General features: G+C 41.8%; 2 protein-coding genes across 3 annotated transcripts in view; one reads left to right on the forward strand and one right to left on the reverse strand.

Moving 5' to 3' along the window:
- Positions 1–244: 244 nt before the first annotated feature.
- LOC310987256 (sperm axonemal maintenance protein CFAP97D1) lies at positions 245–7,256 on the reverse strand (the record flags this gene model as incomplete). The annotated part of the gene is made up of 5 exons (XM_083973445.1): positions 245–316; positions 5,187–5,370; positions 5,972–6,084; positions 6,213–6,293; positions 7,164–7,256. The coding sequence occupies 5 exons, from the start codon at positions 7,254–7,256 to the stop codon at positions 245–247; spliced, it is 543 nt and encodes a 180-aa protein (XP_083829571.1).
- A 5,662-nt stretch (positions 7,257–12,918) lies between these two features.
- Positions 12,919–25,787, forward strand: part of znf609a (zinc finger protein 609a) — a 37,708-nt gene continuing 24,839 nt past the window's right edge. For both annotated transcript variants that reach the window (XM_083973843.1, XM_083973842.1), the window contains exon 1: positions 12,919–13,318. The gene's annotated coding sequence lies outside the window, so the exon portion shown is untranslated. The remainder of the gene's footprint in view (positions 13,319–25,787) is intronic.

Below are 25,787 nucleotides of genomic sequence, written 5' to 3' on the forward strand. Positions count from 1 at the left end.
AAAGTGAAACAGACGATAAAACAGCCCATAAATCAGCCTGAGGGTCAGTGAATGCAACACCCTGCTACCGCGGCAACACACACATGTTCTGTAGGCAGAGGGTCAGGTGGGACGTCACATGACCCCCTAGCAACACGCCAACAACACGCCAACAACACGCCAGCAGGTCGCTTCACTGTTTCTGCACTAAAAAGAAAATAAGATTAATATAAAAAATTGAACATTGGACATTGAAAATGAGCTTTTATTCTGAAAGGATTGAGAGCTTCCTGTGGACGTCGTCATGGCCACGCCTCCTCCACCTGTGCAGCTTCACCTGCAGACACATGGACATCATCACACTCACATGTAAAGTAATCAATCAATCATTTAAATGCATTTTATGGACCACTTGCCCAACGTAGTGTGACGTACTTCCCCTTTAAGAAGTTACGGTCGCGCACTTCCGGTTGTCATCGTTACCATAGCGCTGCTGTATTTAGATTAGATATAACACTTTACACCTAACTCTCTCATTCTACATTCATAGTTATGTTTGTACATGTTGTTAATAGTATAGTCAGTTCAGTTGGTATTTTTATATATAGTTGTCGAAGCGTTTTTTATCATTTAATGATTGATCGTATTTTGCCGTTAGCCGCTCAGCTAACTTAGCATACTGGCTAAATGAGAATTAGAGGCTAAATAAAATTACAAACAACACTTTCATTATTTTTGTACATATTGTTATAGTCGGTTCAGTGTGTAGGCCTATAGTGTTCCGAAAAGTTTTGATCACTTTTAATCATCGATCTACTAGTAGTTCTACTTGTAGCGTTAGCTTAACCTGCCGCTAAGCTCTTAGCTAAGCATCAGCTGATAATGAGTGAAAAGTCACGGAGGAGAACTAAGACATGAGGAGCAAAGAAAGGCTTTAAAAAGTCCTTCAAAAATCTGGAGAGTTGGTTGCCCTCTTCATAAACATTACAGTGTTTGTTTGTTTGTTTTTTAGCCAGTAGGCTAGTTAGCCGAGCGGCTACTACAAAAATGCAAACGGAACCGACTATACTAGTAACAATATGTACAAACATGAATGAAGAATGAAAGTGTTGTAGGCTAAGTGATAGATAGATAGATAGATAGATAGATAGATAGATAGATAGATAGATAGATAGATAGATAGATAGATAGATAGATAGATAGATAGATAGATAGATAGATAGATAGATAGATAGATAGATAGATAGATAGATAGATAGATGAATTTATTGTCTGCCCCAAAGGGTAGCAGAAATTTGTCTTTGACAGGGCTCATCACTTTCACTACACTCAAATGTAATTTTATTTAGCCTCTAACAGTATGCTAAGTTAGCTGAGTGGCTAACGGCAAAATGCGATCAATGATTAAATTATAAAAAATGCTTTGACTATAAATAAAAATACAAACTGAACTGACTATAGGCTACTAGTAACAACATGTACAAACATAACTATGAATGTAGGCCTATGAGAGTTAGGTGCAAAGTGTTATATCTAAATACAGCAGCGCTATGGTAACTAGCTGGAAGTGAGCGGACTGTAACTTCTTAAAGGAGCAGTACGTCACACTACGTTGTGCAGATGGTCCATTGATCGTCAGAGGACACGTTTTCATTGATCATGTGATCAATAACTTCTCGTCACGTTAAATCCAGCTGCTGCTGCTGCTGCTGCTGCTGTAACATCTGTTTAGAGACGGTGACGTCGTCCTCTGACCTGATTGGACGGAGTTCAGCAGACGAGCCAATCAGGAGAGAGCAGCTTCAACAGTTCAACAACAACACAAACTAACACATTAAACGTCTGATTGTTAATACAGAGACAGAGACACACACAAATACACACAGAGAAACACAAGAGACACACAAACACCACAACACACAGACACAAAAACACCACAAGAGACACACAAACCGCACAACAGACACACAAGAGAGACACAAACACCACAACAAACACACAACAGACACACAAACACCACAAAAGGCACACAAATACCACACACACACAGACACACAAACACCACAAGACACACACACAGACTATAAACTGCTCTGAGATCATTTTACCAAACTGAAGCGTCTCAACAGAACGCTACAATTTCCTGACACACAAACACAACACACACACTCACACACACACACATTAACACCGGAAAACCACTAACTGGACACACACACACACACACTAAAACACACCCACACACACACACACACAAAAACACACCCACACACACACACACACACACACACACACACACACACACACACACACACACACACACACACCCACACACACACAGTCACACTGAGGAGAGTCTAAAGTTCATTGTGTCGTGATGAGTTCAGGGACACAGATGAAGAGCAGGAAACTGCAGCTCTGGCTCCACCTGCTGTTTCACTGGATCATTAAACACGTTTAGTTAATTAGTTTCTATTTGTTCTAAATATGTTTGATTGATTATCTGATCAGCTTTTCTACTCTCTAAAATGATCAGTTTTCTGTTGAACGAGCTGAACTTGTTTTTGTTTTCTATTTTGTTTTTAACCACAGTTTCATCTGCAAAGTACTATTTTGTCAATTACTGTAATCTTAATGTGATTTACAGAATATTCATCAACTGGATTTACATATGAAATGTCAATTTATCTAAAATGTACGAAACCAACTAGAAATCAGATTAATTAAAATATCAAACTATATATATACATATAAAATGTATAAACATGTGGGCAAATACCAATACAAATATCCATCCTATATGTTTATATAAGTTTTAACAAAGATAAAGTCAGTTTTGATGAACTTTCATGTATTAAATTAAACTTACATCAATATTATGTTACAACATGTTTTAAAGATTAATCATATATATTCTTAATGTAATTATTTTAGATATTTCATCAATATTAACTTGTATAACTTTATATTTCCTCCATGTTTAAACCTCCCTAGTGAAGAATGATAAGTTTTCTGCTGAACAAGCTTAACTTCTTTTTATTTTTAACCACAGTTTTATTAACAATTCATCTTCAAGTTCAGTTAATCTTAATATCTATTCATCAACAGGATTTACATATGAAATGTCCCTTTATCTAAAATCTATGAAACCAACGAGAAATCAGAAGAAATTAACATATCAATATACAAATATCCTTCCTATATATTTATATTATATGATGTTTATGGAAGAAAAGGTCAGTTTATGTATTAAATTAAACTTCATCAATATTATGTATCGTTATAAAATGTTTTAAAAATGAATCATATTTATTCTTAATGTTACATTTTATATATTTCATCAATATTAACTTTTATAACTTTATATTTCCTCCATGTTCATGTTGGTGTTTGTTGTGTAGTGAGTGTTGCTGCCCCCTGCTGGAGGAAACCCCGCTCCACACCGACACACTGGGTCAAAACTTCAAAACAAAACTTTATTTAAAGTCTGACGATGAACGACAGAGATGAACACAAACACAACAAACACTTTTATTTTGGGACACCTTCATCCGTCCTGATGCTGCGTTCACTTCCCCCCAGGATTATTGTAATTCCCAGTGTGTGTGTGTGTGTGTGTGTGTGTGTGTGTGTGTGTGTGTGTGTGTGTGTGTGTGTGTGTGTGTGTGTGTGTGTGTGTGTGTGTGTGTGTGTGAGCTTCAGGTGTCTCTGTCGGTGTCCGTCCTGCTGCCGCTGGTCGACCAGCCGTCGTCCTCCACCGCCGCAAACTTCACCTTCCTGTTGGACTTCTACACACACACACACACACACACACACACACACACACACACACACACACACACACACACAGACTGATCACACACCTCCTCCTCTTCCTCCTCAGCCTTCGTGATACTCAGCTATACTCAGTAAACCATTGAAAATGCATAAATATTCCAGTATACCCAGTACAACAAAAAATGTTTTACCAATTTTACCTAGAATTATTTCACTTTTTTAATTATTGTTTTGGGAGAACACCACTGGATTTTATTTTATGAAGTCTATTGGATAAGATGGTCCAGTAGAGAACCATGTCCAGGATTATTAGTGTCAGGCCTTGTTGGGGCAGTAATTAACTGCACCAGATTTAATTCATTACAAATATTTTTTAGACCACTGGACACATCTGTTAAGAAATTTAGATTTAGATCACCTAATAACAACATTTCAGATGTTTCATGATTGGATAATAACTTAAATATGTTTTCAATGGCACCAGACTTTGCAGAAGGTGGACGGTAGGCCCCGATAATAATTATTTTTTCACTATTTGCTGCATTTCCCAGACAGACATTCAGTGATAAGTATTCAAAACAATGAGGCCTAGATATAGATTTGACAACAGAGACACATAAAGACTTTTTTACATAAATAGAAACCCCACCCCCTTTTGTGGGACCCTGCCTGTCAGCCCTAAAAACATTATAACCATCAATTGCAATATCCTTATCATCAACAATGTGAGACAGCCACGTTTCTGAAAATACAAAGACATCAGCATTTGTTTGTTTAGCCCAGACATTGATGTAATCCAGTTTTGGTACCAGACTACGAACGTTCATGTGTATGACGCCTAAACCTTTTTGTTTGATGAAGTCAGCCTGAGACTCTATAGTTACAGGCACAGCTGTTAGATCAGAGTGTGGTCTAAAACTTTTGTAGAATTTTAAGGCATGAGGTTTGGTTAAAAGTATAAGATTATTTCTATCTACGCCCTACTACTATGAGTATTAGATGATCTGACAGATACAATGGGTGTAATAGCGTTTTCAAACACAGTGATAACAGGGTTGAGTGAGACTGGTTGCAACGATAATTGGCCAGAGTTTTAACCTAATAACAGTAAAACGGTAGAGTAAACCCCCCCCCCCCCCCCCCCCCCCCCCCCCCCCCTCAGAGTGTGTGCGGGGGTAGAAACTATCGATTGAGACCAGAAAATGTGCTGACACCAGGCTTTTAACATGTTTATTGAGGATGTAAAGTGGGTGATTTTAACATGGGGGTCTATGGAGAATGCTGCTTTCTGACACCAGCCCCCAGAGGAAGAAGAGGGGATTGCAGTTTGTTGAACGCGGAAGTGACTTCACTTCTCAGACCCACAACTGCCCCCTTGGTCTTGACATTAAAACAGCTAAATATTACCCATAATGCACCTTTCCTCTCACCTGTTTGTCTGCGAGCCCCCGAGGATGCTGGGAGATGTTGTCACGGCGACGCTCCGTCCTCTGCCAGTCGTCCAACCACAGCTGGCGGCGGTACTCGGACTGCCGCGACGTGATTCGCTGGTAGATGGCCTGGTTCTGACGGGTGACGAGGAGGAGCTCCTCCCTCCTCCTGTCGGCGTTCAGACTGAGTAGGAGGAGGAGGAGGCGGGGGGGGGAAGAGGAGGAGGAGAGAGGAGGAGAGAGGAGAAGAGGAGCGAGAGGAGGAGGAGGAGGAGAGAGGAGAAGAGGAGAGAGAGGAGGAGGAGGAGGAAGAGAGGAAGAGGAGGAGGAGGAGAGAGGAGGAGGAGGAAGGAGAGGAGGAAGAGGAGGAGAGGGGAGAGAGGAGGAGGAGGAGGAGAGAGGAAGAGGAGGAGGAGGAGAGAGGAGGAGGAGGAAGGAGAGGAGGAAGAGGAGGAGAGGGGAGAGAGGAGGAGGAGAAGAGGAGAGAGGAGGAGAGGGGAGAGAGGAGGAGGAGGAAGAAGAGAGAGGAGGAGGAGGAGGAAAAGGAGGAGGAGAAATAGGAAGAGAAAGAGGAGGAGGGAGGAGGAAGAGGAGAAGAGGGAGGAGAAGGAAGAAAAGGAGGAGGAGAGGGAAGATGAGATCAGATCAATAATCAATAATTCAGCATCAATAGATCATCCATTATTCAGGCATCAACAAACATCTCCGTGACGACCAGAGGCCGTCCGGTCCCACTGAGTGACATCATACAGTGTGTGACATCATACAGTGTGTGACATCCTCACCTCCTGAGCTGGTAGTGGTTGTGATGGTCGACTCGTCCTGAGGAGCTGATGATGTCAGAGAGCTTAGAGGCCAGGAGGAGGTTCTCTCTGTCGATGGCCGCTAGACGCTCCTCCTGCAGCTGGAGCACAGAGCACACGCTGTGATGTCATCGCTGTGTGTGTGTGTGTGTGTGTGTGTGTGTGTGTGTGTGTGTGTGTGTGTGTGTGTGTGTGTGTGTGTGTGTGTGTGTGTGTTACCGACCTGCAGCTTCTTCTTCTTGATCTGGATGTGAGCAGGAGTCTTCATCCCTCTGGTGTCGACCACGGGGAGGGCCGAGCCCACCTGGAGGACAGGTGTGACCTCATCATGACATCACACTGGTGACGTCAGCTATGACATCATCTCATCTTTACTTCATCCTTCCTTCTTTCCACAATCCTTATTCCCTTCCTTCCTTTCTCCCCTTCGTCCTTACTTCTTCCTGATCTGTTCCCTTCCTCCATCTTTCTTTCCTTCCTTTTTTCCTTCCTTGAACGAATCTGTTCCCTCCCTCCATCTTTCTTTCCTTCCTTCCTTCCCTTCGTCCTTACTTCTTTCTTCCTTTTTGACCCAATTAAACCCAATCTGTTCCCTCCCTCCTTCTATCTTACCTTCCCTTTTCCCTTCCTTCTTTCCTTCCATCTTCCCCTTCGTCTTTCCTTCCTTCCTTCCTTCCTCCTTTGATCCAATTGATCCGATCTGTTCCCTTCCTCCATCTTTCTTTCCTTCCATTTCCCCTTCCTTCTTTCCACAATCCTTATGCCCTTCCATCATTCCTTCCTCCCTTCCCTGTCCTTACTTCCTTCCTCTTTTGATCCAATTGACCTGACCTGTTCCATCTTTCTTAAAAACCTTCCTTTTCCCCTTTCTTCTTTCCTTCCATCTTTCCCTTCATCCTTCCTTCCTTCTTTCCCTTCGTCCTTTCTGCCTTCCTTCCTTCCTTCCTTCCTTCTTTCCCTTTGTCCTTCTTCCTTCCTTCCATCTTTCTCTTCATCCTTCCTTCCTTGACCCAGGATTACAACAGTATATTTTTTCCCTTTGTTTGACAGAATAGTTGAACAGTTGAGAGAGACAGAGACAGACGAGGAGGCAGAGAGCGACGTGGTGCAGTAAAGTAAAGGGCGGCGGGATTCGAACCGTGGCCCTTTGCTGCTGCAGCGAGGACTGACCTACCTTCCTGCGGTGGTCGTGGTAGCTGCTCTGGTCCCATCGCTGCTGCAGGAAGCGGTTGGTGACGGGCTTCAGCGGGTGGTAGGACCGCTGCATCGTCTCTCTGGCTCGACTCGACGTCTGACAGGAAGTCTCTCTGTGTGTGTGTGTGTGTGTGTGTGTGTGTGTGTTTACAGGTGTGGGGGTGGTCACCATGGAGACGAACCCCTCTTTATCTTTCTGCGGCCATATAAGGTTCCTATTAATTATTACTCGGCACTGAGGAGCGTGTGTGTGTGTGTGATGAAACTCACACACACACTCAGGGAAGATTAAAAGTTTGGAAGAAAACAGATAGCCTACTGCAAGTTGTTGATGGTGAGGGGGCGGGGCTTAGTTGTGACATCACAAAGTGACAGGAAGTCCTGACGGCTGGTTTTTTAAGGCTTTAACACTAACTGTGTCCCAATTCAGGGGCTGCAGCCTTCGGAGGACCATTGGTTTGTCATTGTGGCCATCAAGGCATTTATGGCGCAGCTACAGTGTCCAAGACAAATTTCCCTGAACGGGACAATAAAGTTTATCGTATTGTATCGTATCGTATCAACCGTTGGTAAATGGGACGGTCTAGCCTTCGGAGCATTTCCTGATTGCATCCGAACGTAAACAACGGCCTAACGTTAAACATTTAAAAGTGACGCTTGCAACGGCTCTATCGCTCCTCCGCTCCTCTTTTTTTTTTTTTTTTTTTTTTTTAAAGAAGTAGAATAAATAGGCTACAAGGGCAGTTATCATTAATATACTAATAAACAAACTATTGAACAGCAGCCTGGGGGCTAGGCTTCAGGCTTCAGGCTGTTAAGTGAATAGAGAATAAAGAGCAGAGTGATGTGTTCTCATAGCTTTATTATTATTTGAGTCAGATGCTTTGCCTCAGCTCCTCACCTGTGCGGCCAGCAGAGCCAGGTTACCGTGGCTACAGCACAGAGCTGCTACCGTTCAATAGCTAGCGGGCTAGGTAGGTTGCTAATAACAACGTTGCTAATACAACGGTGCGCAAAGCATTTGGGATACAAGAGGCCGCAAAGGATAGTAGCGATGCATCCTTCGAATGCAGAGGAAAGGAGGAGACTTCGAATTTGGACGAATTGGGACAGGACAGCCTTCACACAGCGCTGTGACGTAATTGGCCTTCAAATGCACCCTCCGAAGGATGCAGCCACTGACTTGGGACACAGCTTTTCTCTACCAAAGATTGTAAACAAAGATGGACGTCATCTCTCTGACTCCGCCCCCTAACTCCCAGCTAATCACAAAAATAGACAAAGAGGAGGAGCTTGTGTGACGCTGAGGTGTCTGTGTGTGTTTGTGAGCAGCATTGTTAGCACAGCATGCTAACCCCGCGGCTAATTAGGGATTTATCAGTAAACGTTGAATCACCTGAACTGAACTCTGTTATATTAAATTAAACCTAATGAATATAAACGAGTCTCTCTGAGTGGTCGTTAGCAGCACAGGTGTCACAGACAGTGGTGCTAACACGTAGCCACGGCAACCAGGCGGTCAAGTGCTGCTCCTCCATCACTTCCTCATTAGGCTAGAGAGGAAAGAGAGGGAGGGGTGAGAAAAAGAGAGAGAAAGAGAATGGGGGAGGGAGGGGGGAGACCTGAACTAAAACAAAAGGAGAGAGGACTATGGAAAATGCTCTGCGCACACACACACACAGACAGGTGTCACACTCCCAACAACGATGGTTAAATTAGTTGCCAGTAGCCAGAGATGGCGATGTCATGCAGAGATTATCATATCCCTGTTGCCAGGGTAACCATCCTGGAATTCCTACATTTAGCCTAACGCAATCCTCAGTTGGAGGAAGTAGCTACACGTGTCATGTCATCCATCTTTAAATAATAAAATAAATCCCATAATAATGAGAGTGTGTTACTGCAACAACAGAAAACACTTTTAAAACAGGGTCAGTTGTTCATTGAAGTTAACTTTATTGTTCTAACAGTTTGTTTTTTACATTATAAATGTATAGTTTTGCATCATCACAGCAAACAAAGTTGAGAAAATCATGATTTATAATGTAAAGATTCACATTATAACATCAGAACTTACATTGTCACAACAGGAAAACAATAATTTAGCTTCAAGTTAATATTTCATGGTTTTACAGTACAAGTTATATATCACATTATAATGTGAAATGTCAGTTGTTCTAACAATGTATTTTTTTAAATTATTTGTGAAATACAAATTTATAGCATTATAATGATCTTTCTTGTAAAAACATTAATCCTTTCACATTATAACAATGAACTGTTTCACATTTTACAATAGAAGTTCTCACATCGTAACATGAGGCGGTTCATGTTTTTACAGTGTAAATCATAATGATTCATAACTTACTACTTTAAAACTTTGAAACATTATAACCTGAAACCAAATTATCATGAGGCATTTCCTCTTTTTAGGGGGATATGGGGGGGTTACAATGTGTATCATTACATTGTCTATTGTGAAAACTCATGTTGTAACATTGTTGTAATGTGATTTTATTTTTTATTTAATGTGGCAACGATGAACGTCCTTCCATCACCGGTATGACACACCAGCAGCAGTTGATGAACCTCATTATTTATGTAGGTTTTTAATTGAACTGAAACTTTATTTTGAGTCGTTGAATATATATTGATGATAGTAATAAGAAATATTTATCAGCCCGTCAATTTTTATTCAGAATACCTTATTTAGGCTAAGTCTGTCACTTTATCTTCTCTTATTCCTATTTATTTATTTAGTATTCATCTATTCATCTCCTTTTCCGTCATTTCATCATCAACTCTTTTGTGTTTTGCAATTTGGAAATGTCCGTTCTTACTTTGTTCATTGTTGAACATAAATAAAGTTTTGGTTTTTTTTAACCCTCTATGGTACCATGTTGCCCTCAGGCAGCAACATACCACTTTTTGTCCTGTCACATCTCCACAATTCATCCCATTTAATGCTGTAATACTTTAAAAAAGAGAGAAGGCCTTAGAGAACCAATAACAATGCTTTAATTTATCACATGACTTTCAAGAAGCCACTGAAACCCTTCTTTGCAGACTTTTTCAAAGGAAACAGGTTTGCCATTTTGCTCCACTAAAACGGTCTGAAAACATCCAGTAACTTCCTGGCCCTTTTTCATCTGGGAAAAAATATATTTACACTAATAGATTAGTAAAGTTAAATTTTTAATAGTTCCATGCAATTTATTTACTTATTAAATAATGGAAACTTGTTAAAATGCACCTGTTGCCCCAAAGCAACAACGTACCATTATAGAAAATTGCAATGTTGCCTTGAGGCGACAGTGGACCATTATGGAATCAATATTGCATTATGAGACTATGGTAGTGTGTGTTTAGGTGTAAATATAATGTTCAGAAACATATCATTCATCATAATTGTGTTTTTTATCCTTAATAAATGTGATTTTGGATGCAGTAAAGTAAACATCAGGCTATTATGATGATGATGAGGAAGATGAGAATGAGAATGTGGATGAGGATGAGGCCAGTGAAGGTGAAAGTCTACAGAGACTGGTGTTTCTAATACAGTATGTGATGAACCGTAATGGTACAATGTTGCCTACAGGCAACAAATCCCAAAAACTTCCAAAAATATTCTTTAAGTTTACTTTCTTTACTTTTAAAATTTCTTTAGATTATGTTTATTTAGTCTATTTTGAGACATAACATCTCCAAACATTTTTTCCCCCACTGGAGTCATAATGCGTACCATAGAGGGTTAAGGAAGAAGAAAAAGCAGCCGTTGATGAAATAAAATCACAATTCTAAATTGTTAATTTCCATTTACAAACATTGTATTCAGAGTTTTTTTCCCCCCAGTGGTTTAAAAACTCCATGTGAATCCAGGTCCAGTGGGGGACTGTGATCCAGCGAGCCGAGCCGAGTATAGCTAGCCCAGGTCCAGTGAGAGACCTAAAATGTAAAAACAAGAGGTGTATCTAATGCAGGGGAATTTCTTTCTTTCTCTATCTCCATCTATCTACCTCTTTCTACCCCCCTTTCTCTGTCTTTTTACTCCCTTCTTTCTTTCTTTCTTTCTTTCTTTCTTTCTTTCTTTCTTTCTACACCCTTTCTCTGTCGTTTTACTCCTTTCTTTCATTTTTTCTACCCCCTTTCTCTGTCTTTTTGCTTCCTTTTTCGGCTGCTTTCAGCATTCACATTCCTTTTCCATTCTCTTTTGTGTTTTTGCGATTTGGAAATATCCATTGTTTTTATGCATTGTTTGTTGTACTGTGTTCATTGTCCAACATCAATAAAGTTTAGCTTTTTTTTTACAGAAGGAAAAAAATCAGCAGTTGATGAAACAGAGACAAAAACTAATTAAATTGTTAATTTCCATTTACAAACATTGTATTCAGTGTTTTTTGTCCCAGTGATTTAAAAACTCCATGTGAATCCAGGTCCAGTGAGAGACCTAAAATGTAAAAACAAGAGGTGTATCTCATGCAGGGGAATTTCTTTCTTTCTATATCTCCATCTATCTACCTCTTTCTTTCTTTCTGTCTTTCTACCCCCTTTCTCTATCTTTTTACTCCCTTCTTTCTTTCTTTCTTTCTTTCTTTCTTTCTTTCTTTCTTTCTTTCTACCCCTCTCTCTTTGTCTTTTTCTTTCTTTCTGTGTTTCTACACCCTTTCTCTGTCGTTTTACTCCTTTCTTTCTTTTTTTTCCTACCCCCTTTCTCTGTCTTTTTGCTGCCTTCTTCAGCTGCTTTCAGCATTCACATTCCTTTTCGTCTCTTTTGTGTTTTGCGATTTGGAAATATCCGTTGTTTTTATGCATTGTTGTAATTTGTTCATTGTTTAACATAAATAAAGTTGTTGTTTTTTTAAGAAGAAAAAAAAGCAGCAGTTGATGAAACAGAGACAAAAAATAATTAAATTGTTAATTTCCATTTACAAACATTGTATTCAGTGTTTTTTGTCCCAGTGATTTAAAAACTCCATGTGAATCCAGGTCCAGTGAGAGACCTAAAATGTAAAAACAAGAGGTGTATCTCATGCAAGGGAGTTTCTTTCTTTCTATATCTCCATCTATCTACCTCTTTCTTTCTTTCTTTCTTTCTTTCTTTCTTTCTTTCTTTCTTTCTTCCCCCTTTCTCTGTCTTTTTCTTTCTTTCTTTCTTTCTTTCTACCCCCTTTCTCTGTCTTTTTCTTTCTTTCTTTCTTTCTTTCTTTCTTTCTTTCTACCCCTCTCTCTGTCTTTTTCTTTCTTTCTGTCTTTCTACCCCCTTTCTCTGTCTTTTTACTCCCTTCTTTCTTTCTACCCCTCTCTCTGTCTTTTTTCTTTCTTTCTGTCTTTCAACCCCCTTTCTCTGTCTTTTTGCTTCCTTCTTCAGCTGCTTTCAGCATTCACATTCCTTTTCATCTCTTTTGTGTTTTGCGATTTGGAAATATCCGTTGTTTTTATGCATTGTTTGTTGTAATTTGTTCATTGTCCAACATCAATAAAGTTGAAAAAATCAGAAGTTTATGAAACAAAGACAACATTTTTAATTGTTAATTTCCATTTACAAACATTTTATTCAGTTGTTTTTTCCCCCCAGTGGTTTAAAACCTCCATGTGACTCCGGGTCCAGTGGGGACTGTGATCCAGCGAGCCGAGCAGAGTCAGTCCAGTTCCAGTGAGGTGATCCAGTCCGGGCTTTGGCTGCATTGTAGCCTGTAACAGCCATTTAGGCCCACCACAGTGCTGTTTGTCTGTCTGTTGCTGTCTGTTGTGTGTGTCTGTGAACTGGGATAATAATAACGCCGCACTGGGAACTCTGGGAATTACCACATCCAGTCACGATGGAATATGAGGGCTCGGTGCTACCGGGGGTCTGACCCGCGGGGACGAGATGTCGCCGTTTCCCGCTGTTTTCCAGCCTTTTCTCCGGGATGTGAGCGGCCGTGTGATGGCTGCTGCTGCTGCGGTCCAGTGAACTGGGAGAGCACGTTGACTGGCTCGATCCTCCTCCACCAGCTTCTCTAAACAGCAGCTTCTCTTTTAATTAACTGGGTTTTTATTTTTATTTTTTATTTTACTGGGAGTAGAACCGGGACCTATGGAGAGCACATGCACATGAACACGGGTCAGACCGGGATCTTTCCAGCAGCAGACGGGGTGAGTTCGACCGGACTGGGCTCGGGCCTCTCGGTGGATCTAGATCCACTTTTTTTTTTCTAAACGCGGGATAGCCTGTTAGCATGTTAGCAATTAGCCTGTTGGCCCATATATGTCTATGTGTTAGCCTGTTAGCATGTCAGCCCATATATCTCTGTGGTTAGCATGCCAGCCCATATATCTCTATGGTTAGCATGTTAGCATATTAGCCTGTTGGCCCATATATGTCTATGGGTAGCCTGTTAGCATGTCAGCCCATATATGTCAATGGTTAGCCTGTTAGCATGTTAGCATATTAGCATGTCAGCCCATATATGTCTATGGGTAGCCTGTTAGCATGTTAGCCCATATTTGTCTATGGTTAGCCTGTTAGCATATTAGCATGTCAGCCCCATATAGTATTTCTATGGTTAGCCTGTTAGCCCATATATAAGTCTATGGTTAGCCTGTTAGCATATTAGCACGTCAGCCCATATAGTATTTATATGGTTAGCCTGTTAGCCCATATATAAGTCTTTGGTTAGCCCGTTAGCCTGCCAGCTCATATCCCGGGGGTTAGCGCTGTTAGCTTAGCATGCTAACTAGCCGCCGCTGTCTTTGTCTGCAGAGACCGGGGAGCTAAAGGGGGAAAGCCTGCGTCCATTATCGGACACGTCCCCGCCTGACATGTTTCTACCTGTTTCTTATGCCTTTTTTACCCGTAAAATATATACAAATATAAACAAACACATCCAACAGATTATAAACACGTTAATTTGCTCCTCTTGGACGTGTGTTTACACGTTAAAACACACGTTTTGTGCGGTGTGGCTGTGGTGTCCGTTTACACTGTTACACCACCACCGAGGCTAGGATGTTTAGCATGTTTTCAGGCAGTTGCATTGGCGTTAGATTAAATCAAAACCACTACCAATCAACCGCTTTATTTCAGTCTGCGCGTTAATATTATGTTATTTTATGATCTAACATGTCGGTAACGATGCGGATCGATGCCGGTAGAAGCAGCAGAAACAGCAGCTGCAGCCAGTTTGTCCGATAATGGACGCATCGCAGTTTGACAGGGAGGTGGATGGAAATGAAAATGAAAAGCGCCGCAGCGGTGATTGTCCATCACACGACGACGACGAGTAGGACGTTAGGTCAACAGTTACATAAAGGGTGGAGGTGAGGTGAAGGGGGTGATATGGGGGGGTTAAAAGTATCTGTAGCTCCTACTGACCCCCCTCCCCACTGGGGTTTAGATGTCACCGTGGTTCTGGTTCCGTGTTAAAGGCCGAAAACCCTCCGTGACTGTGGAGCAGCAGCAGCCGCGTCCGATAATGGATCTCCCCCTGAGGCCTCGGGATTAGCTGCTGCACGACCTGTGCTGCTCAATCCGTGTGTGCTCCTCTGTCTATGTGTGTGTGTGAAGTTGACGTTGTAAAGTGTGTGTTTGTTGTGTGTTTGCAATCAATTTACAGTCGTGTGCCATTAGCCTGCTCCTTCTTTTTATTATTAGCATTTTAAAGCAGCTCTTTTGTTTACTGTCCCCCTCCTGCAGAAGCTAACATGCTATGATTCAACACACACACACACACACACAGCTGGTTCCCAGGGTTAAAGGGATAGTTGACCCAAAATTGAAATTTCAGAGTCCTCCGTGGCTTCTCTGAGTTACAGGGGGTCTCGGCGTAGCAGTGCATGTCCATATATATAACGGTTGCAAATGGATACCAACTGTCTTCGTAACAAAAAGACACACCAAAAAACATCCAAATACCTCCATGTTGCTCATATGTAATGTCCGTCTTTGTATTGAAGCCCCGACATGCGAAATTGTCCCTAAAAAAATGAAATAAGTCTATATTTCAAGCTTGTTTTGTAGCGGAAGTTTCTCGAAGCTCCTCCACGAACCAGGAAGAGGACGGACAATTTCTCATGTCGGGGTTTCAATACAAGACGGACATTACATACGAGCAGCATGGAGGTATTTGGATGTTTTTTGGTGCTAACTCCATCGGCTGACAAGATGTTATGGTGTGTTCAAGGCAACCCGTAACTCGTGTTTCTCCGACCTGTGAAGTCGTACCAGTTCGATCTGGTACGAGTTCACGGGTCAGAAGTTACGAGTGGCCGTTATAGTGACTTTCACAGTTAAAACAGGTCGGAGAAACACGAGTGGGTTGCCTGGAACGCTACAAAGTCGTAAGTTGTGACTTGAAGCTGTAATTTACGGTTTCAAAAGCCTGCCTGGAACGCAGCATTAGCCAAAACGACCGGATCGCTTACTTCTGCTTTAAGGTCAATATTTTGGTTTCTGAAACATTTGGAATAACCCGTTTACATGTGTGAGCAAACAGAGTTGTTCCTGTATATATGGTAATTGTAATCAATTGGGATATCCCGATCAAAATAGCAACGCACGGACAACGTCTCGACGCACAGAGAACGTCATGACGCAATGCGCGTTATTTCAGCTTCTTCTTCCTGTATCCAAACACAACAACAGCAACAGCAGCGGCACGGCGGCACAGTTGCCCAGTCCGCTTATTAAAAAACGACTTTGGGCTTGTTTTTCTGTGAAGTCGCTTATAAATTTTGGTGTCGAGGGTTTTTAGGCTTGTTGTGAACCTGCATCCTGAGATTGTCTTTCACCACACTGACTCTCCTCCACCGATGGAGAGAATAAAACCTGGGTCTATTTCTATTTTCTTGAATGTACAAAACCTCTCGTCATCGCCCACGATCGCCCGTTTGAGCCCGTTTCTAAGCTGCTTCATTTCTCAGACAGACCGAAGGAAAGAGCCGGAGACTACAGTCTGTGGCCGGAGCAACACCTTTATTTATTATAAAGTTAAAAGTTGCTGATTAAACGCCTGTAGCCTGCGCCAGTCTTCAATATTTACAGATACGGTGGCTCCTGTAGGTCAAAATACCTAGATTCCATCATGCGCAGAACACAAATTAATATTCCTTTCAATGGGGAAATCCCGACAGGCGTATAACCAAATAGTTGAGGTTTTTAAAAAACAGAATATGAGCATTAGGGCTGCCACAAACGATTATTTTGATAGTCGACTAGTCACCGACAATTTTTTTTCGATTAGTCGACTAATCGGATCATACGTAAATTGAATGTAAAACATACAGCTTATCGCACCAGCTGCTCTTATATAACCATCATTAGCTTTCAGCTTGAAGTGTTTAAGGTATATGTTAACTAAAAATAAAGACAATTAAGATGATAGTTCATTAAACTTTTAATGAAATATGCAGCTTGTAGCAACAAACAGTTCTTTAACTGAAGCATAAAGTGCAAACAGCTGAGTAAAATAAGGATAAGGCACTGGCCTAAACAACACCAAAATAAATACTTAAGGTTTTTTAGGTTTTTCTTTCCTTCATTTGTCACTGGCATCAAACATATGAATAAAATGAGGTAGACACCTGAAACTAAGGAATTATTCACAATAAAATGTTTTGGTCTCACTTAAATATAACAGAAGTAGCCTACATTTTGTGCTCAGTGTAAATAATAGTCGTTCTGTTAAAAAAAATTGAATAGTTTGAGACGATCATCTTGTCTGAAAAAATTCAAATGTCCCTTTTTACTGTCACAGAAGGAGAAACATGGAAAGACTCCACCAGAAAGTTCTGTGTGAAACTGTCAAATGAAAACAAGTGAAACTGAGGGTGTATTCACACCTGCAGTGTTAGTGCGCACTAAATCTGGTGCGCACTAAATTTGGTCCAGTTTGGGTTGGTGTGAAAGCAAATCGCACTCTAATGCGCACCAAAACTAGTGCGGCCTGAGGAGGTGGTCTCGGTTCGGCTCCAGCCGAACTCTGGTGCGCACTAGTTTAGGTGTGAAAGCAACCGCACTCTGGTGCGAGCCAACTGCCAGGTGAACTCAACAAGTTTGAGCTAAAAGGGCTCCCGTAGTCACTGACAACGGGTTAACGCAGCGGGGAGACCGCCCGGTGCTCCGGTGCTGCGGAGCTCTGTCCCCACAAACGAAGCAGCAGCAGCGGGGCAGCCGGTCGGTGCGTGTCCGCTGAGTCCGCTCAGGTCGGCGGGTCCGTCCCTCGGGTCCGCGGAGCAGCTGATTACCGAGCAGCGGAGGTCCGTGTTTAACGTTTAACCGGGAACTAACGGGACCGAGCTGGGTGAACGCAACCGGAAACCAGCCGGAAGTAACGAACAGAGTTATACATGCAAACAATATAGAAATAAATGACCAGAGCTACTAACAACCGGCCCTGCTGGAGTCTCCATCATGAAAGTTTTATCAATCAGCGCTTCCAGATTCCAACCGGTAGTCATGGAGACGTGACGTTCTCCAAGTTTGGTCCCGAGTGATAAAAAGCAGGTGTGAACGCAACCGCACTAACTGAAAAATGAAACAATGTATCATTTTAACATTTAGTGCGCACCAGGGTGCGCACTAAACAGGTGTGAATACACCCTTAGGTGCAGCTCAAACTCTGCAAGGTGCGGACTGTGATGAGAAGCTATTGACGTAGTTTTACGCCGGGAGAGAAGACTTCCTCGTTAAGATGAGCGCTCATTACGTGACCAGGACCGCTGTGACCAGAAGCTTACATTATTCTCCAACACCGACTCTCAAAGTCCGCGAGTTCAGGTTTAAATGACCTGACACCTGTAATAATGTTGGTGTGACTGCAGGATGTAACATCAGCTTTAACTAGAGTTGTAGTCAAGACCAAACCAACATGAGACCCAACTTTGAAACACTTCGCTTTCCAAAACTCCTCGTTGTCCCTTTTAAAGGTGTACAGAAAAGAAAATTGAATTTGAGCCCACAGTGGGTCATAAAATCAGTGTAATAACTCATCTATCAGACGATGTAGCCCAAACTTTGTGCAAAACTCTATTTTCGAGTAAATCCATGATGAAAGTGTGGTAGTTTTTTTTCATTTTGGATAATGCAGGCGCACGGATTATACGTCACGTTGCTCACGATTCATCAGCCACTGATATTGGATCCGTCATCCGTCAATCAAACATCTGAGACACGCACACACACACTGAACTCGGGCTCGCCCCAAGCTTTGAATATCCCGCCCACTCGATAACGACCAATCAAATCCGTTTTCCTTACTTGGGTAAACTCGTGCAGCAACTCATGGACATTTCTGAACACCTATAACACTTTTTCCCAGAAATTTCTCAAATTTTTTCCCAAAAATTCACACCATTGGTCCTAATTTGAACGTACATTGACTAAAAAACGTAACGTTATTCAGTCTTAGAACAAGTATTTGTGTTTTACTGATGTTTGTTTCAAAATGTTGTGGTCTAATTTTTGTCAGTTCAGGGGCCTTTAGGGGTCCATCACTGTGTTCAGTCTCAGTCCTCATAGTAACCACGTGTCTTGATATTTACATTATTCCTCCTCAACTACAAAGAAAACATGATTTGATGTAAAATCTAAACCATATTTAAAGCCCCAGTGTGTAACTTATTTGTCTTTTTATTACCAAAAATCAAACCTGTCTTTCATAAATCCGTATTTCACTGAAGGTGAATCACAGCTGCTACAAATGAAAGCTTTCTGGTTCCTTAGAATGAGTTGTTACAAGTCGTTACAAATACAGAAGTTGGGGACTCACCGAACCGAGGCGGCCATGTTGCATCGTGACCGTAGGTAACCACGGAAACGGCCTGTTAAAACTGTCACCACTGTGTAGTGTGAGGAAGGACGGAGGCACCGGTGTTGCATTCAGGTGCAGTCAGGCAGACGGCCGTCGGCAAACCAACCGGTTGTCATTTTACTCCACCAGAGAAAGACGGTAAAACAATACCACATCACCATGCAGGGCTTGACGCTAAGCTTTTTTCCAAGTAGCACTGTGCAACCATGCTGAAAAATTTAGTAGCACACAACATTTTTTAGTAGCACAATCAAAATTTTGCAGTTTTGGTGAAAATATCATTTTCAAACAAAGTAGATTTAGCCTATAATCCTAACCCTTTAGACTCATTTTTAATGTTATAACTGGCTCTTTGCCTTAACAAACATCAGAAAAGACAAACTATGCAAATATGTGTGAGAAAATAGAATATTTATTACAACCAATATTAGTTTTTAGTTTTGCGCTGTATGTGTGTGCATGTGGCCCAGGGGTGGGGGTATTGATGAGCAGAGAACCTATATTTCCCTCAGTATAAAAAGCTGAACATTACATACAGGGCTCTACACTAAGATTTTTTAGGAGCACAATGAAAAATGTTTAAGTAGCAGACTGTTTAAGCCTTAAATAATGCTGAGGGTCCAACATGACCCATTTTTACATTTGAGAACAGTAAAAACACCAAACATTTTTCCTTTTATTAATGTTTTAACATGAATAAAACTCAACAACCTGTCACACAAGCAGCTCACGTTAAACAGCATGCAAAGCGGTGCATGCTGTTTCTGTCTGAGTCGCACTGATGCGACTGAATGCAATTTTTTATTCGCACGGGATATTATAAACTCGCAAATGCGAGCAAAACAGTCGCACTGTCGAGCCCTGCCATGACAACATGTTGTCACGCCTGTATTGTTTTGCCTCGTGCTGACGGACCACTTGTTTATCCTGTTACATGCAGCGTCTGTTGTCTGTCTGACGTCTGCCCCATTTCACCTGAATGCAACATCAAGAATACGTTCAGATATGCAACCGCACCGCTAGATGGGGGGGATTCCTACAGACTATACCTTTAATGAAGGTTATAAAAACCACTAATGTTGATTTCTGAACTTTTCCTCAGTTTAAAATAATGAGTCAAACTGAATATGAACTTGTTTTCTTTATTATTATTCCAGGTCTGAAAACCGCTAGATAGGGGGAATTCCTACATACTGGGGCTTTAACGTAAACAAAGTTTGGATTGAACAGAAGTCTCCTCCCACTGTTGTTACCATGGTTACACAAGCAGATACTTTAGTACAACTATTTGAATTATCTGGAACTTATTGAATCACATCACAGACTATTAATAACGAGGTGTTTTCTGGTGTCAGTAGTTTTTCTAGTGTCAGTGATGTTCAGTCTGAGGTGGTGAGTGTGTGAGGAAGCAGAGCGAGAAAGAGAGAAGAGGAGGATTATAAATAGTGTTGGTAGAGTAACAGCTGTGCAGCAGCCGAGTCTGAAACTGTTTCTGCTCAACTCGACTACTGGAAAAATGTAAACACACAGAGAGAGAGAGACAGAGCTGCAGGAGTTCAACACGTCAGGATGGAAACATCTGATCTGAAGAGAGACGGTTTCGTTTCGTAAAAGTAAAATAGAAAGGAAAGGAAATACGCGTGAATGCTGAAAGCTGGAAGCTGAATAGAAGAGAAGAAATTGCTGAAACAATCTTGAAAAGATGAAACAATACCTGAAGAGTAAAACTAAAACATGTAAGGAGGAGGCTGTACGAGATGGATGGAAATTACTTTTGTTGAAAATTAGTTTGAAGAAATTGAAAGGCTGAAGTCTACTCGTATATAAAATATAAAAAAGAACATTATACAGAGTAAACATGCAAGACAGTCTGGAAAAAACCCTAAAGACCTCCCTATAAATAAACATAAAGATGGACAAGTGTTTACACAAAACACACACATCAGGCTGCCAACCTGCAAACTTAAAACATATTGTTTAGTTTAGGGATGTGCACGGTTCCCCGAGTACCCGGGTACCCGAGTAGGCAATCTGCTCTCCGGTTATGAATTTATTATCCGGTTAACCTCGGATTAAAAAAACGGCACGTTAGAGCAACAGTCTAGTGTCGGATCAAACTACATCATCATCGTGGTTCAGCTTTTTGTCGTGTTAAACAGTTTCGGATCAAGCAACAACGTGATTTTCTGCTGTGTAAAAGTGTTTTTGGATCGAGCTTCGGACTTTCAAACCTTTTACAATAATCTGTGGTGGTTCCCTCGGCAACGACAGGTGTCATCAAGTCTGGTAGAAAATCTGCTGCTTTCAGTTTACAAACATTCTGAAACCTTCCCAGTTATTTCCTGAGACGATGCGAGGCAGAGAGGACCGAAGGCACCGACATGTAGGCTACTGTGGACTAATAAATAAGCATGACGTCATTTTATTTTTTTTATTACAGTATTCGGTTACCCGGTTACGACAAAGTTAGGATACTCGGTTAGAAAATTATTCGAAATGCCCATCCCTAGTTTAGTTATTGATTGAACAAGATGAGTTTCACAGATTTATTTCTAAAATGACACTAGTACCCCTTTCCCACTGGCCAAAAAAAAAGTTTAAACCCGCTAACAATCGGCTTCTGGTGGCAGTGGGAAAGGTGCACCGACCCGCGTCGAAAACTACTCAGATTGTCTTCCAACCTCTGACTTTCATGTCTTGCGCCGGTCCAAGAATTTCACCGTGTGCACGTGGAGGCTCTTGGGAAATGTAGTGAAAACACTTCGCTTTCCAAAACTCCTCATAGTCCCTTCAACACCTTTTCCCAGAAATTTCTCCAAAATGTTTCCAAAAATTCATTGAATTTGTCCCAATTTGAACATATATTGACTAAAAAGCGTAACGTTATTCAGTCTTAGGACAAGTATTGGTGTTTTTCTGATGTTTGTTTCAAAATGTTGTGGTCTAATTTTTGTTTTGTCAGTTCAGGGGCCTTTAGGGGACCATCACTGTATTCAGTCCCAGTCCTCATAACAACCATGTGTCTTGATATTTACATTATTCCTCCTCGGCTACAAAGAAAAGATGATTTGATGTAAAATCTAAACCATATTTAACCCCCCAGTCTGTAACTTATTTGGCTTTTTATTATCAAGAATCAAACCTGTCTTTCATAAATCCGTATTTGACTGAAGGTGAATCACAGCTGCATCCAAAAAAAAAGTTTAAACCCGCTAACAATCGGCTTCTGGTGGCAGTGGGAAAGGTGCACCGACCCGCGTCGAAAAAAATCGCCTAAAGCGTTACGTGATGGCGCCACGTCATAACATCGCGTCTCATATCCCGAACCAAAACAAAGCTCTGCTCGCAGTTAACCGTTTTGAGGACGGACAAAAGTGCGAAACAAGAAAGAACGCTGACCACCGCCTGACTCGCTTCCATGTTGCTCTCCATCCTTCACTTCCCTGAATTCTGTCGCACTTATGACATCATCAACGCAATCCCAGCGTGATGACGTCACCAGATGCCAGCGGTGGGGGTCACACCCGGCTCGTTTTGGTCAATGGGAAAGGAGCAAAATGCAGATTCTTAGCTGGGTTAACCCGCGTTTAAAAACCTGCAAATTTTATTGGGAAAGCAGCTTTATAGATGTTAAACTGGGATGAAACAGTTTGTGGTTGTAGCGGCTGAAGCTGCTTTCAGGGATGCAAACAGCGCGCCGAAAAGCGAAACTCGCTTTTTTCATGACCAATTAGGTGACTTGTGTGAATCGTTCAGATCCGAAGAGTTTTTGTTTTGAGGGGGAGGGGGGGGGGGGGTCTCAGCGTCTCAGCTGGGGTCAGTAAAATGTTTTTCTAACAGGCTGACAGTGACAATCACGTGAAACTGAGGCGAACTCATTCATGGTTTCTGATCATACTGGTAACTGCCGACCTCCAATGTTGACGCGCTCGTTACCCAAAGCGGCGCGTATCCGCGTGCAGTCGGTACGTACATTACTGTGTCAGACAGGTGTCTCCCACGGAGCTCTGCCCCGTTTCAGAGGTGAAGGAGAGACGTCGCCTCCGCGATGTAGAATGTGTTCAATTAAAGTGAAACTAACACATTATATAGGCTATACGTATGTCCATTACACACTTTTAGGCCTTAAAATGTCTTAAATTTGTTGAATTATTGTGTTCAAGTCTTAAATAATTTTACAGGTCTTAAATTTTCTTATGCCCACCATGGGCGAGCATTTCACTCGCATTTGCCCCTAAAAAAAATACATGTGTGAACCAGGAAAATCACAAAAACTACAAATCCCACAATTCTCTGGCCTCAACAATAACAGTAGTTAGTGTAAGTGAGGGAGAGTGGAGCTGTAGGTGAAGAGGAAACAACGCCACGTCTGGTCCTGTTCTATGTTGTTGGTTCACACCGTCACCGTTTATTCGTTACGTCCGCGGTGTAAAAGGCCGTGACGCAAAGACGCGATTAGACGCAAAGACGTGATTAGACGCAAAGACGCGATTAGACGCAAAGACGCGATTAGGCGCAAAGACGCGATTAGGCGCGAGACGCGGTAGACGCAACTTTTTTTTTGCGACAGGACCCTCGCGTCTTCGTCCTTTTCATCGAGGAACGCTTTTTTTTTCGCTCGAGTTGTGACGCGCGACCAAACGCGAGATACGCGATTTATCGCTCCTTTTGACTCGTGTCAAAAAAAAAAATTCACGAGCCCGCCAACAACTTTTTTTTTTTTCAAAGGAGGTTCAACTGGACTTAGTTATTTGTCTAGGAAGACGTTTCACCTTCATCCAAGAGGCTTCATCAGTTCATGTAGCATCTGACCAGGCTGAGACTGGTCCAACTATCTGGTGTGGAGACTCAGTATAAGTCCAGTTGCTTTCGATTTAACCTCCTTTGAAATACTATGACCTGGACAAATGAGAATATGCACAGGCCTACAACAACATTTCTGCTCTCACCAACCATGGTCGAGGTCACAACGCTGCGCTGTAGCTGCTCTGGAAGTCCGAGACGCCGCCGTCGCTTCTGGTCCATGACGGCGAGTTCCGGGCTGATGAGCTACAGAGACTTTAGAGTCTAAAGGAGCAGTGCGTCGCTGTGTCGGACTGTTTGGATTATTGAAGAAGCTATTGTTAATGGTGAGCCCCCCCCCCCCCCGCCAGACAATTCCTCTCTTTTTTGGTCCTGACCCGTTTGCATCCCTGTGCTTTACGGGTTGAATTATTATGGTATTTATTGTTTGTGGAAAATAAATCGTGAAACAAAAGAGGAAAGTGTTTTGTTTTGTTTAAAGAACCATAAACACATTGATGAACCTGTAGGTTTATTAATCTGACAGATGTGAGTGAGTTCTTCTGGTTTGAACTGGACTTTGTGTTTCCTCTGGTTGTCATGAGTTACCTGGTGTTGCATCACGGAGGCCGAGGTGTCTTCACTGCTCTTCACTTCCTGCTCCTCTCCACTTCTCCCTCTCTGTGTTTAAGAGAAATAACAACAACTGTTTTCATGTTTCAATTCATCTTTTAACTAAACTAGCCCTTATTTTTTTTAGTTGACGATTATTCATTCACAAAAACACTGAGGTAACACCGTCTCTGTTTAGCAAAGGCTGCAGACAGGGATGCACATGATTAACCTTTAACCTTTAACAGATAACAACAACTTTGACCAATGGACAACCGTCAAAACAAGTTAATTTAGATGTAGCTGTGATTATCTACTGCTCACATAATGTAATGGGACTCTGCATATTCATCAACATACAGAATAATTAGTTATAAACATGCTAGATCTCTAACTCACATCCTGTATGACCAGAAAAACAACAGTCACAATGTGTTTTATTTTGAAAGGTTTCGTCTTTACAGTGAATTAGAGAAAACTCACTGTTAAAGAGACGTTTTTTAATGTTCTGTAAATGTCTAATAGTTGTGACGGCAACATAAATCTTTCTTTAGGTGTTTATATCCAGCCTTTATATTCTCCTCTTATTCACAGTGAGAACTTCACATATTGTTGGTTTTTGTGACGTTTTAGTGAGTTCAGTTCATACAGTAAAGTTTATTTCCTCACACATTTTCACTTCAGTGTTTAAAGACCTAAATAAGTCACGATGTAACGCTTCAGTTGTCAATCCACAGCAAGCATGAAACAAGGTTTCTGGTTGGCTGGCCTTAGCGGTGCATTCAAGGGCAATCGTAAAAAAGATGTTTGTTGTGACTGCCAAAGCTGTACATGCAGGGCGAGTGGGGGGAAATCTATATCGTTTATATCTTTGCTTTTTCAATATTAAAGGGATAGTTCACCCTAGAATGATATTTCGCTCATTATCTACTCCCCCTCATGTTGACTAAGGGCTGGAAGAATTATCAGAGTCCACCGTCCCTTCTCTGAGTTACAGGGGGTCTCGGCGTAGCAGTGCATTTCAATGCAACGGTTGCAAAGGGACACCAGAGCTCTTCGTAAAAAAACACACACAAAAAAACATCCAAATACCTCCATGATGCTCGTATGTAATGTCCGTCTTGTGCTGAAGCCCCAAATTGCGTAATTGTCCCGAAAAAAATTAAATAAGTCTATATTTTAAGCTTGTTTGTAGCGGAAGCTTCTTCTTCTTCTTCTTCTTCCTGGTCCGTCCAAATATTGCGTGATTCGCAGTAACCGCACTGACGCCGGCGCAAATCATGCGAGATTTGGACGGACCAGGAAGAGGAGCTTCGAGAAGCTTCCGCTACAAACAAGCTTAAAATATAGACTTATTTAATTTTTTTCGGGACAATTACGCAATTTGGGGGTTCAGCACAAGACGGACATTACATACGAGC

The sequence above is a fragment of the Trachurus trachurus genome, assembly GCF_905171665.1.
Source record: "Trachurus trachurus genome assembly, chromosome: 6".
Taxonomy (NCBI): Eukaryota; Metazoa; Chordata; class Actinopteri; order Carangiformes; family Carangidae; genus Trachurus; species Trachurus trachurus.